Genomic DNA, 17,418 nt, shown 5'->3' on the forward strand with positions numbered 1-17,418 from the left:
GTCTCACTGTCCCCCAGACTAGAGTGCAGCAGCATAATCTTGGCTCACTGCAGCCTCTGCCTCCTGGGTTCAAATGATTCTCCTGCCTCGGCTTCCCAAGTAGCTGGGATTACAGGCACCTGACACCACACCTGGCTGATTTTTGTATTTTTTTTTCTTTTCTTCTGCTAGGGCAGTACAGATGATTTTTGTGTTTTTAGTAGAGAAGGGGTTTCATCATGTTGGCCAGGCTGGTCTTGAACAACTGGCCTCAAGTGATCTGCCTGCCTCGGCCTCCCAAAGTGCTGGGGTTACAGGAGTGAGCCACTGAGTCTGGCCTCGCTCTCACTTTATTATAGGCACACATCTCTCTCCAGCTACAAGGTAAACTCCGAGGCAGGAATCAAGATTTTGTTTTCTTACCATCTAGTACGGTGGTAAACAACACAGGCCAAATCAAAATGAATATTCTCCATGCAATTAGCTACATTGGTTCAGAATGTGCTAGAACTTTACTAGAGAGAGCCAGTGGGATCTTGGGTGGAATCTAAAGGGATCTGGTTTCCCTAAGCCTTATTATAAGGCTCCTACGGTGAGGCCCCAGCCCTGAGGCAGCATTATAATCTGATCGGAAACACTGCTTCCTCCCAGAGGGCCGTGATCACCTGATTTGGGGAACCCAGCCTCAGACAGGAGAAGCCCCAAGGAGCCCAAGGTGTCTCTGGACTGGGGAAAATGTGGCACAGTCCTCTGTACCTGGTCGATGGTGTTACAGTCGGATGAAAATCTGTTCAGGATGCTCCCAAGGGGCGTGGTCTCAAAAAACCTAAGAGGCAGCCAGAGGAAGAGTTACTCATTCGTCCATTGATTTATTTCCTGTTTACTGAATTAAGTAGTTACTTATTTCTCGTAAGTGTCTCTAGAGTCATTCATGGGTTGGGCATCCTCTGCCAATCTGTAGACATCTGGCCTGTGTCCCCAAGAATTCCTGCAACTGCCCAAAGGGGCGCTGGCCTCTCGTTAGCCTCTCAGACTCTCAAGCCCGTCTGACCACAGCTGCCCTTCTCAACTGCGGGCTCGGCCTGACTCAGCAGCTGTCCTCCTGGGACACAGAGTCCTCTCCAAAGGGACAACCTGCCAAGGGGAACAGGGCCCTGGGGACAGCCTGTCGGCTGGCTGACCCAGAGTCAGCCTAACCCCAACCAGGGAATTTCAGAACTACAGAGCAGGGGCAGCAAATAGAGGGTTTTTAAGCTTGGAGGCCATATCTATGGGCCACAGAAAGCTCATGAGGCTGGAGAGCGAAAGTGCGGTTAGATGGCGAGGTCTAGCATCCGCGAGGGTCCAGATAACCCGTTTGCCTGTTGTGTTTTTAAACCAAGTTGGCCAACCAGTTGGGCAGTGACAACTTTAAACCTCTTTGACATCAAAGGCCTTTGAGATTTTTATCCATCCCATTACAGGAAATTATTAATAGAACAGCTACCTGTTCCCTCAGTGTCAAACCCTGAGGCTGGCTGAGGGAGAGAGACGAAGGGGAGGGCAGGGAGCTGAACTCATGGAGGGGGATGGGCAAAGGGCACCTGCCTAGGGAGGAGAAACCAATCTTTACCCAGACTTGCAGGTGCTCTCACTTTGAAGGGCCATGGTGACAATTAGATGAGCCAACCACACACAATGCCTAGCATGGTGTCTGGCTGAGTAAATGCCAGTTTCTCCCTGCTTCTTGCACAAGGAGGGCACACTCCAGGAGTCTCCTGGAGTCACCCCCACAAGCCTGTGACAGAGGTTGTATATCCCCATTTTATAGATAGGAAGACTGAGGCTCAGAGAACAGTGACTTGCTCACAGTCCCAGCCTGGCCAGGGGAGAGAGGTACCTCATGGGGGCCAGGATGATCCGGTTCAGCAGGCTGCGGTGCAGCCTCTTGGCCACCTTCAGCCCTGTCCACTCCACGGTGACAGACGTGACGAGGCACAGCACGATGCCCAGGCTACAGAGCACCGTGAACACCATGGCGTAGACAGTCTGGTCAAGAGCACATTCCTTCACAGGCAGAGAGTGAGCTGGGGTTCCAGGGTGCCCATGGGCTCAGCTCTTCTCCCACCCCCAACCCCAGCCTCTGCCACGGGGCTGCCGGTCACACCTGGCTGAGGGAGCAGTTCCTGGCCGCAGGGGTCAGGGTCAGGGCGCTGTCGGTCCACTTGGCCAGCCAGTAGTCGATGCCCACCAGGACCATGTGCTTGAGCAGCTGTGAGAAGACCAGCAGCGACAGGAGCAGGATGCCGGCGGAGGACAGGTACTTGGCGCAGGCTCGCCACGGGATCTCCGCCCGCTGGTGCAGCATGGACGACAGGTTGTCATCCTCCTCACTCTCAGCTGCCTCCTCTGCAGGCCGCAAGAACCCACCCTGTGGCTACACATTTCCATCCCTCTGAGGGTGAACCAGGGAGCATTTTATCCCCACTCAGGGGACAACTGAGGCACACAGAGGGAAGGCATTTAATCAAAGGCACACTACTGCACCACACCCAGAAACCCAAACCTTAGCGTCTCTGTGGCTGATCAGACCTCAGGCCATCATTTCACTCCGTCCCATCACCTGTACCTTCCTCCTCTTCCTCATCCTGCAGAAGGCCATCCCTCGAGGACATGGCACGAGGTAGGCCCTGGGGTGGCTCTGTGGCTTTTCTCTCTGTGACAGTCTCCTATAAGACAGATGTGGCCTGGCCAATGTCTTCAGGGTACATGGTTGGTGAGGGGAGGGGGAAGTTAAGGGGTAACTACCCTGGTGATGACCAATGTTAGGTTTCTAGGTTGTCCCTAACTGAGGGCCAGACACACTTTCATCTTCCCAGGATTTAGTCCTTCCCCTTCATCAGATAATAGCACCCCCATATCCCTGTGGGGAAACACTCTTCCCCTATTTTTAGTCTCTGTGATTCAGGGGGGTCTGACTCCAAAAGTGGGTACATGACCCAGGACAGGCCAATCCTCACACTCCACATCCCTGGCCACAGTTCAGGGGTGGGCACATGACCAAAGTGGACCCATGAAACTCAGCCCTGGAACTTCTGCTGAACTGTTGTGAAAGAGACACTTTTTTCTGGCAGAGTTGTTGAGCTGGGAGAAGGTAAACCTGAGAGCGCTGGCGGCCTCATGGATGAGGCCAATGGAGCCAATGTGAGGGGAGGGGAGCCAAGAAATGGGAGAAACAGATTTCTGATGACACTGACAACCTGGACCCAGCACACTTAAAGCTGAGACACACTTGGCCTTTTTGGTTTCATGGGTCCATAAATCCTTAACTCCCTCTTGTTTTCTTTGCTTAGCCAGTTTGAGTGGATTTTCTGAAACTTTGCAACTAAATAGTATCTGACTATCTCAGGATAAGGGGAAGGTGCCCACCTGATTCTGCCCTGGGCACCTGGCACAGCTACTGGCTCTCCTCTGGTAGGAGCAAGTTCATGCCCAGCTCCCACATCTGTCCCTTAGGGGGCTTCCTGGGGCAGTGAGGACAGGAAGGCCTTTATGAGTTCAGGTTCTAGCAGAACCTTCGCATGCAGGGGCGTCTGCCTGGCCACCCCTGGATAGACCCACCTTCTCCAGCTCTTGGTCCTGACGATTCATGAGGGTCTTCCAGTGCTCAAAGAGCTGGCACTCAGATCTCTGGAAGTCCTTGAGGGTACCCTCCCTCTGGATGGTGCCATCCTTCATGGCAATGATCTGGAAAGGCATAAACAAACCTAATTTGGGGCTGGCTAGGGAGGAATGGTGGTCACATCCTTCGATTGTGGAGTCTGAGATGGAGGTGGACACATCCCTCTCCTCACTACAAATGGCCTTCAGCTCATCCACTGCAAATGGGCTGGTATTGATAACCTACTCCCACCAATATACTCCTAGGACTTAGAGTTCAGTTGCATCTAAGGGGTAATTCTGTGGCTGGGTTTGCGGAGCAAATTAGTGCATCCTGCCCAAGCTGGCTGGATAAGGACTCCATCTGTGGCAGTGGCTGTCATACACAAAGTGGGCTCATTTACACTACCCTTAGCTCCTCTTAATGGCAGGTCTGGTAAGCTCCATCAGGGCTTAGTAATGCACCTGTTGGTCTAAGTGTGTGTGGCCAGGCCTCTTTGGGATCAATAAATCTTTATTTTTAGACGGAGTCTCACTCTGTTGCCCAGGCTGGAGTGCAATGGCACCATCTCAGCTCACTGCAGCCTCTGCTTACTGGCTCAAGCCATCCTCCTGCCTTAGCCTCCTGAGTAGCTGGGACCACAGGTGCACACCACCACACTTGGCTAATTTTTTGGTTTTTTTTTTTGTAGAGACAGGGTTTCAGCATGCTTCCCTAAGCTGGTCTCAAACTCCTGGGCCTAAGAGATCTGCCTGCCTTGGCCTCCCAAGGTGCTGGAATTACAGGCATGAGCTACCATGCCCGGCTCAATAAAACTTTTTATTTGGAACACTCGATGACACCATCACGTAGACCTGCCATTAATTCAGACACCCGCCCCTGCTGCCCTCACCCCCTCCCTCCCTATGCTGAGGTTTGAGGGGCCCAAGAGTCATGGTCACTCACACCTCAGAGAACCCAGCACTTCTGTGTTCCTCAGGACTGTCCTGAGCTATAAGGCATTGCCAGGTTCACTACAGAAACTCAGAAACAAACCTTCTGTATCTGTTTATATATATACATATATTTAAATCTAGATTTTCTCTGGGTCTTTTTTATACTGGAGGAGGTTCTCATCATACATGGAAGGAAGATTTATTTTGGGGGAGATAAGCAGAGCCATTTGGCATGGGCCTGAAGCTCAGAGAGGGCCTCAGTTTTCGCTGTTGTTCAGAGGAAAATTTATATAAGAGTAGGCATGACCTAGGGTTCAAAAGTCACATGATCTCCATCTTAAAAATTAAGTGCTTTCTAATAAATCAAAAAGTAATTATTTTCTATCTACTGAAGAGTATGGGAATTTAGTTAATGAGGAGTTTCACAACATTGCATTCTATTGATAATAATGAAATTTCTTTTCTTTTCTTTTTCAAATTTTCTGAGACAGGGTCTTGCCCTGCCGCCTGGGCTGGAGTGGAGTGCGATGGCGTGATCATAGCTCACTGCAGCCTTAAACCCTGGGCTCAAGTGATCCTCTTGCCTTGGCCGCCCAAATTACAGGTGTGAGCCACTGCGCCCAGCCTGAAGTTTCAATTACTACCGCTATTGTTTGGTTCCATATTTCCCGTATGATCCCAACCTGCATCCATCTACCCTGGGAAGGTCATAGAGTGGGAAGATGGCTTCTCCATCCAAATGGGCACTCCCTATGGCCGGGGGACGGATCATCAAAAGGGCAGGGATCAGAAGGTGAGAAGGGAGCACCTGATTATTCCTGAGACTTCTTGGTGCCAGCCTTGAGTGTACCATGGGCGCCCCCGGCCAGGATGGGGAATGTCTGTGGGTCTAGGTGATACCAAGCCCCTGGCCTGTATAGGGTCTCCCTGAGATGCCCAGCGTGCATGAAGCCATCCAGTGCTGATCTCTTATGCTTTGTGGCCCTCAGCAATCACTACCAAGACAACTGATTGGTTACTGCCAAGATGCCTGACAGCCTCCCCAGACCTGCCCCCTATAGCCTGAACCCCTTGTTCCCCCTCACCCAGTCTGCATGGGGCAGGTACTGTAGCTTGTGGGTCACTAAGACCACTGTCCTCTTGTCATCCCGGAGCAGCTCAAGGATGCCAGCCTGCATCAAGTGGTCACTCAGATGGATATCCAGAGCTGAGAAGGGGTCATCCTGGGCAGAGGGGAGAAGAGAAGGTAGGGACAGGTATGGCAGGGAGGGGTGACAATGAGTATAAAACCCATTACAGTTCTTTCAACTCTCGTCTAGGGACTGAAGCTAGTGTGTGGCTTTGGACAACTCACCCAAACTCTCTGGGCCTTGGTTGCCTCATCCTAAAATGGGGCAGTTGTCAGATATCACTCTCAAACGGATCCAATCACTTCACTAACTGACTTCTGGACCGTCAGTGGCTCCTAATCATCTCTGAAGTCAAACCCCCTGGGCTGGTGTTCCAGGTGCTTTATAACTCTCACTTTCCCTTCGAGATTCACATCGCAGCTGTGCTTTCTCAGCACTCTGCATTCCAGGTTCCCAGGAGGACTGTGGTCTAGGCTCTCTCCCGAGCTGTTCCTCTGCCTGGAGCGCTGTTCTGCCTTTTGTCTGCCTGGTGAACTCCTATCTATCCTTCACTCACCTAAGCAGCAGTTCCTCCTGCTTCCCATCCTGACCCCCACACCTACCCTTCCTTCCTCTCTATTCCCATGACACTGGCGCAAAGCCAGATCTAATGGTTGTTTGTCCATTCCTGACTATGGCACTCCCAAGAACTGAGACTTCTTGTGCCCATGCCTGGCACAGAGTAGATGCTTCATTAAATGTTTGCTAGGATAAACGTCTACCTCACTTTTCTCTAACAGAGTTATTTAAATCTCATGAAAGATTGCGAATATGCCAATGCATTGTAGAATGCTATGCACGTGTCAGATGGTAACAGAGACTACGAATCTTCCCATTGTGAAGCGTCCTTAGTAAAGGTGTACTCATGTGTGTGTTGTGGGGAGAGGGGAGAGCATAAAGCTGGAATGAGAGATTTGAGCTTTCTTCTTCCAACCCCCTGTGCAAATGGCCTCCCTCTTTCCTTCTGTTTAATTGACTCTCCCTTGGAGGCTCTCCTCCAGGCCCTCCCTGGGTGAGCTCTGTCTCCCTAATCAGATTCTAAATCTTTGAGGCCAAAGACTGGGCCTTAGAATTCTTCAGTGTCAGTCAAGACACCTGACACAACAGCTTGACACGAAGTAGCGCAAGGATCGAGAAAAAGTGTTGTCTCATGTTGGATGGCCAGTGGTTACCTGAAGTGTTGTGTTGAGAAGGATTCTGAGTCCAAGTTAAGTTCCAAGGAAAATAATTCTGTGAACAATTAGCAATGTCTGTCCTGGGCATAAGATGGGAAGTGGCAGCACACATCCCATGTATCAGCCATTCTTATAGTTGGGCTGTCCCAGAGAAGCAGCCGGTAACTACAACTTGCCTCTCCTCATTGGCTACTGCAGAGATCAGTCTGAAGTCTACAATGGGTCACTTGTGCTATCCTTGCCTGCCTCAGTTTCCCTATCACTAGGATGATTAGGCAATATCTTTGGCAGGAGAGGTTTACTCCTGGAGAGGAAGATTGTTGGATGATGGTGGGGGCGGTGGGGGTGGTGGGGGAGGTATGGGTGGGCAGTTAATCCTGGGCAGCAGCCAGAGACCAGGACCCCCAAGGGAACTGCCAGCTGGGGCACTCACCAAGAAGACAACGTTGGCGTGCTGGTAGAGGGCTCGGGCCACACTGATTCGCTGGCGCTGACCACCAGACAGGTTGATGCCCTGTCACCAAAGAGGAGGAACAGATCATGCCCTCAGCCATTCAGGGGACACTGTTCTGGCCCTTACTGGACTGTGAGCTCTTTGGGACAGAGGCCCGGCTCTGTCCACTTGCTTACCCACTTCTCGCCTTGCAGAGAGAAGGAACTTGCACATGTTTACTGAATTCGGAAGAGGGCAGCATGATCCCCAAGTCTTTAAAGATTCACTGTGCAGGTGCTAGGGACCATCTGACCAGTACAAACCAAGACAGAGGCAGTAGGGATTTAAATCACACTCAAGGAGGACAGTCATAAGAGGATCCTATTTGTCTAAGCTTGTGGAGGGGACCCCATCAGAGGATGAACAGGAACAATTTAACCCGGGCTGAGCACAGTGTTGTGTAGGCTCTCAGTATATACCTAGGGCACAAATGGAGAAGATCCCCAGCCTGGGAGGGTGCTAAGCTGACCTTGCCCACCGAGCAGGACTGAAAACCTGTCAAAGGACTTCATTAAGGACATCACGTTTGACCTTACTGTAGGCAACTCTTCAGCCTTCACCATCTGCTATTTCCTAGTTACCCACTCTCCCCGAGTAGGGTCTCAGGGCATGGTAGGTTGGGGGTCCTGGCTTTGAGAAAACCCCTCAGAGGCTGCTACTAACCCGTTCCCCAATCTGGGTCTGGTCTCCATGGGGCAGGATGTCGATGTCTGGCTGCAGAGAGCAGGCTTCAATGACCATCTTGTACCTGGCATGGGTAGAGGCAGGGAATGCAGCTGGTCAGCCTGGTCATTTACAGAGGGTCATTAGTCTCTGGGGAGCTGTGCCCAGGGTGAGCAATGGCTTTAATGGGCCTCCCGCTTGGGTGCAAGCAAACACCATGTGAGCTTGCAAAGAGCTGAGGTCAGCACTTCACACAGCGTTGGGGCAGGTTGAAGGATGGAGTCGGATGGGAGCAAATATGCAGAGTCAGTGATGAAAGGGCGCTCGCGATCAGTGTGCAGTGGGAAAAGCTGCGGCTGGAGCCCATGCGTGGGGCACTGGTAGGGAAAATCACTGCTGGTTGGTTTCGGCGGTAATGATGATGGCTGGGCAAATATTTACCCAGCCTGTTCCTCTCACACTTCCCCGGCCAGCCCTTAGCCTGGGCAGGTGCCAGCCAGAGTTCATGGAGGCATCAGAGTATCCTGGTGACAAGCATATACTTAGGTGTTAGGCAGCTTTGGATGTGAGACCCATCTTGGTCACTTACTGGCTGGATGGCCTCTGGCAAGTTATTTAACCTTTCTGAGACTTGGTTCTTCAACTGCAGAGTGGGAATAATAATAGCACCTACCTGCTGAGGTTGTTGTAAGCATGAGAGGGAATTCCATGTACAAAGAGCTCGGCACTGTGCCTGGTATGTGGTAAGAGTTCAATCAATGCTATTATCTAACTATTATCATTGGAGGGAAAACAGTGCAGGGGCCACACGAATGGAGACTCGCAGAGAGCTGGCCAGCCCTCGCACCAGCTAGAGAAAAGGCGGCAGGGCTCTCTCCCTTTCCTCCGCTCCTGCCCTCTCCCCTCTGGGAGCTGGACCGCCCAAAGCTCAGGCACACCTGGCCCCTCTCCAGGTGCACCATATGGAGAGGCTGGAGTGCAGAGAAGTGCCTGTGCGTGGGTGATCTATGGAGGGGGCCCCGGAACTTGGGTAGGCTGGCCAGAAACAGTTCCTCCCCTCCCCCATCCCACCTCCTTCCGACAGGCTTTTACCGTTGTTTGTTGAAGGGACCCTCAAAGATGATGTTCTCCTCCACAGTGGCATTCAGCAGCCATGGTTTCTGAGAGGCATAGGCCACCGGGCCTCTCTTCCTGGAAAAGGCAGGGAGGGAGTAGGGGGTGCAGGAGGCATTCTCAGGGGCTTCTTCTCAGAGGCAGTTGTCAAGCTGATGGCTCTGACTGGGGCAAGGGGGTGGGGGCAGTGCCAACAGGGAGGTGCAGTTGTTTAGCGTGGCCTCGCCTTCCTCCAGGCAGGTTTGAGAGGTCCGGTCTCAGCTGACTGGGGCAACAGGACCTCATTCCCTCCCGGCCCTACACCCAGCCTGCCCCAGTCCTGCAGTCTGTTGTTCCTTAGTCAGGGAGGTGCCCCAAAGTGTGACCAAACCAAGAGAACACTCAACTCTTTTCTTCCTCCCTCTTTGGGTAGCCCTCAAACCACTGGACTTTGAAGTCAGCAGGTAATTCTCCAAATGAAATAACTTTTTTTTTTTTTTTTTTTTTTTTTAGCAGAGGCAAGGAAGCCACCTTTTGTGTGATTTTTTTTTTTTCTTTTTTTTTTTGAGACGGAGTCTTGCTCTATCACCTAGGCTGGAGCACGGTGGCATGAGAGGCTCACTGCAACCTCCCCCTACTGGGTTCAAGTGATTCTCCTGTCTCAGCCTGCTGAGTAGCAGGGATTACAAGGCACGCACTACCATGCCTGGCTAAATTTTGCATTTTTAGTAGAAATGGGGTTTTGCCATGTTTGCCAGGTTGGTCTTGAACTCTTGACCTCAGGTGATCCGCTCACCTCGACCTCCCAAAGTGCTGGGATTACAGGCATGAGCCACCGTGCCTGGCCGTAATGTGGTTTTTAAGAAGATGAAAAGAAAAAAAAAAGAGACTTTCAGATAAAATGATCTTGCGTGAAGGGAGTAAGTGGATGCATAGAAGCAGGGGCAGCTCCTAATCTACCTGGTGGAGCCCGGAACCCTCCTGGCCTCCCCCCACACTGGGACTGGGCCCTGGGGGCTGCCCTCCAGGGTGACGTGGCTCCCTCAGGCCTGAAAGCGCCTTGGAGGGAGCTGACCTTGGAGGGCAATGTTCACTGGACGTGGTACCTGATATCCGAGTCGGTCGCTGTCTCCCGCTCTGGGCTGCAGCAGAGGAGGAAAGGCACACTGAGCTCTCATGGGGGTGAACCATGACCTCCAGGAAGATTCTGAACTCCCTCAAACCGAACGTGAGCATGCCTTTACAATCCCCGGGACCCAGTCTACAGCCACACATGCTGCAGAGAGAGGTGTGGAGAGTAGGGGAGGGCCATCTTGGGGAAGCCTCTGCTTCCTGACCACGTGGGTGTGTTGGGGAGGGCCCTGAAGGGCCCAGTTAAGAGTACGAATGGGGAGAGGTACCTCTGGTGCAGGCTCTCGGGGGAAACTTGCCAGGTCAGGGAGTATGAAGCCCAATATGTGGCTCCTCCAGACCCAGCCTCTGCATTCGGGTTGGAATGAACAAGCTGAGGTCGAGGCTGGTATGGCTGCACAAACAGCTGGGGCAGGGAGCGCTCTGGACAGAGTCAGGCCAGGCTGGGCAGGATGACACCAGCGCCTGCACTCTGGGGGTGGGAACTCACAGCCGTGGAGCTGCAAAGGGCTCCAGGCATGATCTGCAGCCCCATGTGGCCCTATCAGAAGACGACCACGGAATATGGGGGATCTGCCAGGGAAGATGTCAGGTGCAGTGCCACGTGCCCTGAACTGCCCAAGCTACTCCCGTGTCAAATATTCTGTCACTCTCTTCTTATCCACACACGTGAACTTGTCACATGCCATGAGGTCTGATTTTTGGCTCAAGAAATACGGTCACTACCGTTACAGAAGATGAGCCTGTCATCACATACTGACACTTGGGGACAAGGAGGGAGAAAGGGCAGAGAAAATGTAGCAAAGTGAAGCCTCTTTGCTGTTGCAGAGTGAAGGCCGAAGGCTTAAACTTATTTACAAAGCTGAGCCAACCTTCCCCATCTTGACTTCATACCACCCCTAAGGTGTCTCAAATGTTCTTAGGAGAGGTGAGGGGAGGGAAGGTTTTGAGGGATTCAGAGTCTCATTAATCAATTCACTTGGATTTTTTAGATTTGCTCATTGAACACAAAGCAACAAGACTGAACTTTCTGTCTGGCCTGAGGGATACCCATCTCCTTTTCTTGCAGTCATGTTTCTGAACTTTCTTTTCCATTACCAGCCCTAGAGCCTTTTTAGATATATTTTTTCTGTCTCTCCTGTCACTTTTTTTTTTTTGAGATGGAGTTTCCCTCTTGTTGCCCAGGTTGCAGTGTAATGACACGATCTTGGCTCAATGCAACCTCCGCCTCCTGGGTTCAAGTGATTTTCCTGCCTCAGCCTCCCGAGCAGCTGGGATTACAGGCATTTGCCACCACACCCGGCTAATTATTTTTTGTGTTTTTAGTAGAGACGGGGTTTCTCCATGTTGGTCAGGCTGGTCTCGAACTCCCGACCTCAGGTGATCCGCCTGCCTTGGCCTCCCAGAGTGGTGGGATTACAGGCGTTAGCCATCGTGCCCAGCCTTTCCTGTCACTTAAAAATAAAAACATTTCAGAGGTTTAGGAAACCTCTGAAACTAAAAGTACGTTGACAAGGTTGTACAACTATCACCACTATGTAATTCCAAAACATTTTATCTTCCCTAAAAGAAATCCCATACACAATAGCAGTCACTCTCCCTTCCCTCTTTCTCCCACCAGCCCCTGGCAACCGCTAATCTATTTTCTGACTCCGTCTACCATGAACTTTTAGCACCACAGATACACTGATATCTGTTTGGTACTTTGGACAGCCACAAAGCATTGCAACGTCTAAGTGTTTTCTGCCCTCAAGAACCAAATTTTGCTCATTGAGAATGCGGGCCTTAGTCTTATGTCTCTGAAAGTACGTAAGCTGTACACCACTAAATCTATACTCAGCATTCCCCATCCACAAGCCCCCTGCCCCCACCCTGCCCCTTCCCTTTGTTGGGACCCACTTCTCACCCAGTCCCAAGGATGTACCTGGGGTCCTCTCCTGTCTCGCTGTCAGGAAGGCTGCTGGGGCACAAATGGGAAAGACCAACACCAGTTAGTCCCCACCCCATTGACCTTCCATCACGCTGGGTCTTAGGGGAGAGGCAATCTCTACCCCTCCCACCCTCCCACCCCTTCCCAGGGTTTCCAAATGGCCTCGGTGGGGTCCGAAAGCACTCTTCTCAGTCTCTGTCCCTCCCACAACACCTGGATGGGCACCCTCCAAATAACATGTGCTAAGTCAAGTGTTCCTGGCATTGACTCAGAGCAGCAGTGAAGCTGGCTGAGCATCAAAAGCATTTCATAGCTGGAAAATGCAATCTCAGAGAGGGAAAGCGAAAGGACACAATCATTTCTTATAGTGTTTTCCAAACCGTGGTTAGGGACCCAATCATTGGGTCTGAAATCAGTAGGCTGCAAGTGCATTAGAGGAAAAAAAAAAAAAAAAACAATAGATGAAATCAGTGTCTACTGCATGGGGTACTGTATTTTTTATGATTTTTTTTTTCTTGTTTATAAATGCATAAATATAGTGGACTGTGATGTCAAATGCCTTTCATACTATGGATTATGGTAACTTAAAAAAACAACAACACTGAGTGAGGTGACCTGAATTGTGGTGCCAATTTTGCCAGCGCTGTATCCTCTCCCCAGGACACCTCCCAACCTTCCAGAAGCAGCCCCTTGCCGATGAAATGTATACTTCTGACATGGACATTTGGAAAATACAGATCGTACAGCTCTTACTTTAATAATACTAAAAACAACTAAAATTTATTGAACTTTTATAAGCACCACCATAGTAGTATTTTCTTTTCTTTCTTTCTTTTTTTTGTTTTTTAAGACCCATTGCCCAGGCTGGAGTACAGTGGTGTGATCTCAGCTCACTGCAACCTCCACCTCCTGGGCTCAAGCGATCCTTCTGCCTTAGCCCCTTGAATAACTGGGATTACAGGCATGTGCCACCATGCCTAAGTTTTGTATTTTTTTTGTAGAGACAGGGGTCTCCCTATGTTGCCCAGGCTGGTCTTGAACTCCTGGGCTCAAGCGATCCTCCAGCTCTGGCCTCCCAAAACACTGGGATTACAGCAGTGAGCCACCGCACCCAGCTGGTATTGTCTCTTTTAAAGTTCAAAATAACCATATGAAGGAGGTTTATTTTGATTGCCCTCACTTTACAGATGAAGAAAGTGAGGCTCTGAGAAAGGCTAAGTAACTTGCCCAAAGTCACTCAGCTAGCAAGGAGTGGGGAAAATAGCTCTGATTCCAAAGTTCATGCTACATTACCTCCCCTGTAATTTTCCATGCCATAGCTCTGATATATGCCCCTTGTCCGGAGAACCAGCATGGACAAAATCAAGGATGGAAATGAGTCTGATGAAGTCCCCCTCCTGCTGAGGGGCAGGACTGAATGGAGATTCTGATGGATATGTAGTCCCCAGTCCGCTCTTTTCCTGTCCTCTCATCTTTGTGGTCTCATTTCATTCTCTTAATCCAATCAAACTTCACATTCCCTCACCATGAGATTGCTATAATTCACAATTTACAGACAAGCTGGTAACATGAGACATAAAAACCCAAAGCTTACAAATTCCAGCTCTGCAGCCACATCCCAGATAAGCTTATCTCTGGAGTCTCCCTGATGTGACTACTTCCAGAGTAGGAGGTGGTTGTTTAATGCATCTGTGGAATCTCCGAGGACCCCAGCACACAATAAGCTCTCCCAGCCCTAACTCAGTTTGCAACATTGTCTGCACACTCAATTAGCCCTCATAATGGACTACCTTCCTCTCTAATCAGCTCCTAATTTTTTCATCCCCAGTGGGATTTTAAGGCAGGAAGAACAGCCCCCATGGTGCTTAGCACATGACAGAGCTATATAATGAATGGAGGTTGGTAACATATATATTAATCTTTTGAGAAGGAAGGGAGGGACTGGCTCTCATAGCTGTCCTTCCCTGTGCACTGTGAGAAGTTGTTTGCAAACAACTCATCATCTCATCTTTGCAACCCTACAAACCCTATCCCCATTTTACAGATGAGGAAACTGAGACTAAGAGTTTACAAATGTGACAGAGCTAGGAAGAGGGGAAGCTGGGGTGTGAAGCCAAGTTCTCTTTCCAGTGTAGCCCCCAGCCTCTTCCAATGAGCCTCCCCAAAGCTTTGTATCTGTTTGAAGCTGAGAAATAAAGAATGGTATGTCCGGCAGGCACTTCTCTCACTCATTGCTGGGGTCCTTACAAGAGTGCTGGGGGGGCATTCGATTCCTCCTCTGCCTGAACTCTGCAGACGAAGCACACAGCTGAAAGCCTGAGCCTCCCAGTTCCCCAACCCCACGTCCTTCCCTCCAGCCCTCTAGGACCTGGCGTATGTGTGGCAACCTGAATCAGGGCGCAGAGGCTGCCCTCCAGGGGCTCACACTCTGGTAGGGCAAATCAGACAGGTACCGAAGTCAGGAGGTTATGAGGGCCAAAAGAAAAGTAGGGCAAAGTATCAGAGAACTTTTGGGGAAAAGTATACACAAATGCTATGCAAATGCGTGAAGGAAAAACGGGAAGCTCCTGGGTGATGGAATATTAGGTGGTTTTTATCTTCTATATGCTTGTGTGTCTTTTCTAATGTAATGTGTGTGCATTCTATCAGAATCAGAGAAAAGAGCATAATTTTTAAAAGAAATTTGGAGGAGGAAGAAACCTGAGAAAATGAGTAGAGCCTCATAGAAGTCATAGCTGAACTAAACCTTGAAGAGTGGGAAGGATAAGACGGTGGAGGTGGAGGGAGGGAACTGTAGGCTAAAGGAAGAGGCAGCATATGATAATCGGCATGAGGAGAAGCAGGAAAAATATGGGCTCTGATGTTTGAATCCCAGAGGCTTTTCCACTCACTGGCTGTGAAATCTGAGGCAAGCCACTTTACTTGGAGGAGCCTCTGTTTCCTGGCCTATAAAACGGGGGTGAAGGTGCAAATCTCACAGTGACATTGGGAGAATGTATTACAGCTCACAGTTGGTTAGAGGGCAGGTTGTAGGCTTGGAGAACTAGGAGGAATTGTTTTTTCAGCTCAGTGCTTGGCCCCAAAAGTACAGGCAGAGGGAGAATCGAATACCCCCAACACTCATTTAAGACCCTGGCAATAAATAAAAAGCGAAGTGGAAACTGAGGCGCGAAGAGTGAGCTAGGATATACAGAGCTCCACAGCCCATTCCTCCTGCCCAGACAGGCTTGTTGCTGTCCTGCAAGGTTACCTTTCACCCACAGCGTCCTTTCCAATTGATGTCACTGGGTTCCAATGCCAAATCTCTGAGAGAGGAAAGGTAGGGTTTTACTCATTGTCCAGACAAGGAAACTATCTCAGAGAGGTGAAGCAACCTGCTTAAGGTCACAGAGCTAGCAAGTGGTAGCATCAGGACTTCAGCCAGGGACAGCCAGGGTCATCTGGGTCCCACGCCTGGCTGGTGACTTCCACACAGCATCCCTTCTGCTGTCTGTCAGCTGTCTTGCCACACCTGCCTCCTCCAGGAAACCCAGGTACACTTGAGCCCTTCACTTCCAGCTTCCCAAAGGCTCCAGGAATTGTAAAGGCAGATGGGACCAGGGCCGTCCTGAGCGAAGCCTGTTTCTTTCTTCCTGGGGAATCAGGGCCCTGGGCAGGCAGCATCCACCCTAACCAGCACAGGCAACAGCGTTACAGCAGGGAGCTCCAGTGAGACTGGATGTGCAGCTCCCCATAGGGAAGCCTCTTCCCCACCCTGATCCTACCCTCAGGGCCTTGGTTTCTGCTGACCCCCTGGGGGCATTTACAGTCATTCTACTCTGGATATGAATAGCCCTATTCTGTATTTCCAGGAAAAGAATTTCACCAGAGTGTATCTGCTAATACTGACTTTTTACCAAAACATTTACCTCTTAAAGATTAAAGAGACAGTTTGCAAATTCCCAGGTTGACAGTTTCTTAAAGCAGAGAGCCAGGGAGGGGCAGGTGATTCTTCCTAAAGCAAATGCTTGGGAACCACACAGTTCCCTCTGAGACCAGGAGCCAGGCTGCTGACGCGAGGGACCAGCTCAGGGCTGCATCGGCAGGACCTTGGCAGATGGACGCTTCACGCTCGCCCTGTGGCTCTGTCTGCACACCTCTGTCCACTCTGGGAGAGTGAGCTCCCCAAAGGCAGTGCCAGGCCTTTTCCTTTGCAGCCTACACAGAATAGTTCACAAAATACACATCTCTACAGGGCACCTGGGGTACAACACGGAATAATCCCTCAAGGAGCTCACAGTCATGGAGGAGACAGACGCATTAGCAAATAATCATAATACCATGTGAAGTATGCACTCACAGTATTTGCTCATTCCAAATATTGATGGAGAAGAAATACTGGGTGAGGAAACAGCTCTGACAAAGCATGTGGAAAAGAGAGAGATGTCAAGATGCATTATAACGGCAGCCTCTTGAAGGTCTAAAGTTGCTTCTGGTTCGTTCATTTAGCAAATGAATTTGTTTAGCTAAAAGCACTATGGATACAGTGAGACAAATAAAATACGGTCCCTGTCCCCAGGGGAGCTCTCAAGAATCTTTCCCAGGAGACAGGCTGGAGTACATTTAAAGAGTCATAGGGGAATTTTGTTCCTGGCAAAGAAGTAGTATGCTGTTGGATAATAATATTTATAGGATATTTACTACATGCTAGGTTAATCCTCACATCAATCTCACGGGTAATAAGGGAAACCGGTAGAGAAAGGTTATGAAATTTTCCAAAGCACAAAGACCAAACGTGGACCCAGGCAGCTTGGCTCCAGAGCCTGTGAGTGCAGCCATACTGCTCCTGCGGTCACTGGAGGAATAAACAATGGTACCAACAAAGCACCCACCTCCCCAGAGCATTCTCCATTCTGCGCCTCCTAATCCCCCAGCTTCCTGCCCTGTGCCTCCTGGAACTCTTTCTGGCTGCCTGGTCACCAGGTCATGGCCTGGGTATGGCTGAAAAGCATCTGAGCAGCCTGGCATCACCCTCACCTCTGGCTGTAGACACGCAGACTTGAGAGGGCTTGCCAGGTCAAAGGCTGTTTTGCTTTTAGCTCTCTTTGCAAGCACATTTTCTCCCTGCAGACCTGGGGCCCAATATCAGAGCTATGGAGCTCCTACCAATAATGGAGGGGGACACTCAACACACAGCCCCCACACTTAACTCAATGCTCAGCGTAGGTGGGC

At 50.4% G+C, this 17,418-nt stretch overlaps 1 protein-coding gene across 1 annotated transcript in view; it reads right to left on the reverse strand.

Annotated features, from left to right (window-relative positions):
* ABCC8 (ATP binding cassette subfamily C member 8) overlaps nt 1-17,418 on the reverse strand; it is an 83,476-nt gene that overhangs the window by 11,765 nt on the left and 54,293 nt on the right. The window contains 11 exon segments of the mRNA XM_037737524.1: nt 736-805; nt 1,859-2,025; nt 2,126-2,367; nt 2,588-2,687; nt 3,580-3,705; nt 5,640-5,777; nt 7,332-7,412; nt 8,055-8,139; nt 9,147-9,245; nt 10,253-10,288; nt 12,202-12,234. Coding sequence (XP_037593452.1) covers nt 736-805; nt 1,859-2,025; nt 2,126-2,367; nt 2,588-2,687; nt 3,580-3,705; nt 5,640-5,777; nt 7,332-7,412; nt 8,055-8,139; nt 9,147-9,245; nt 10,253-10,288; nt 12,202-12,234 — 1,177 coding nt within the window.

Source organism: Cebus imitator, unplaced genomic scaffold, assembly GCF_001604975.1.
Source record: "Cebus imitator isolate Cc_AM_T3 unplaced genomic scaffold, Cebus_imitator-1.0 Scaffold39, whole genome shotgun sequence".
NCBI classification, from domain to species: Eukaryota; Metazoa; Chordata; class Mammalia; order Primates; family Cebidae; genus Cebus; species Cebus imitator.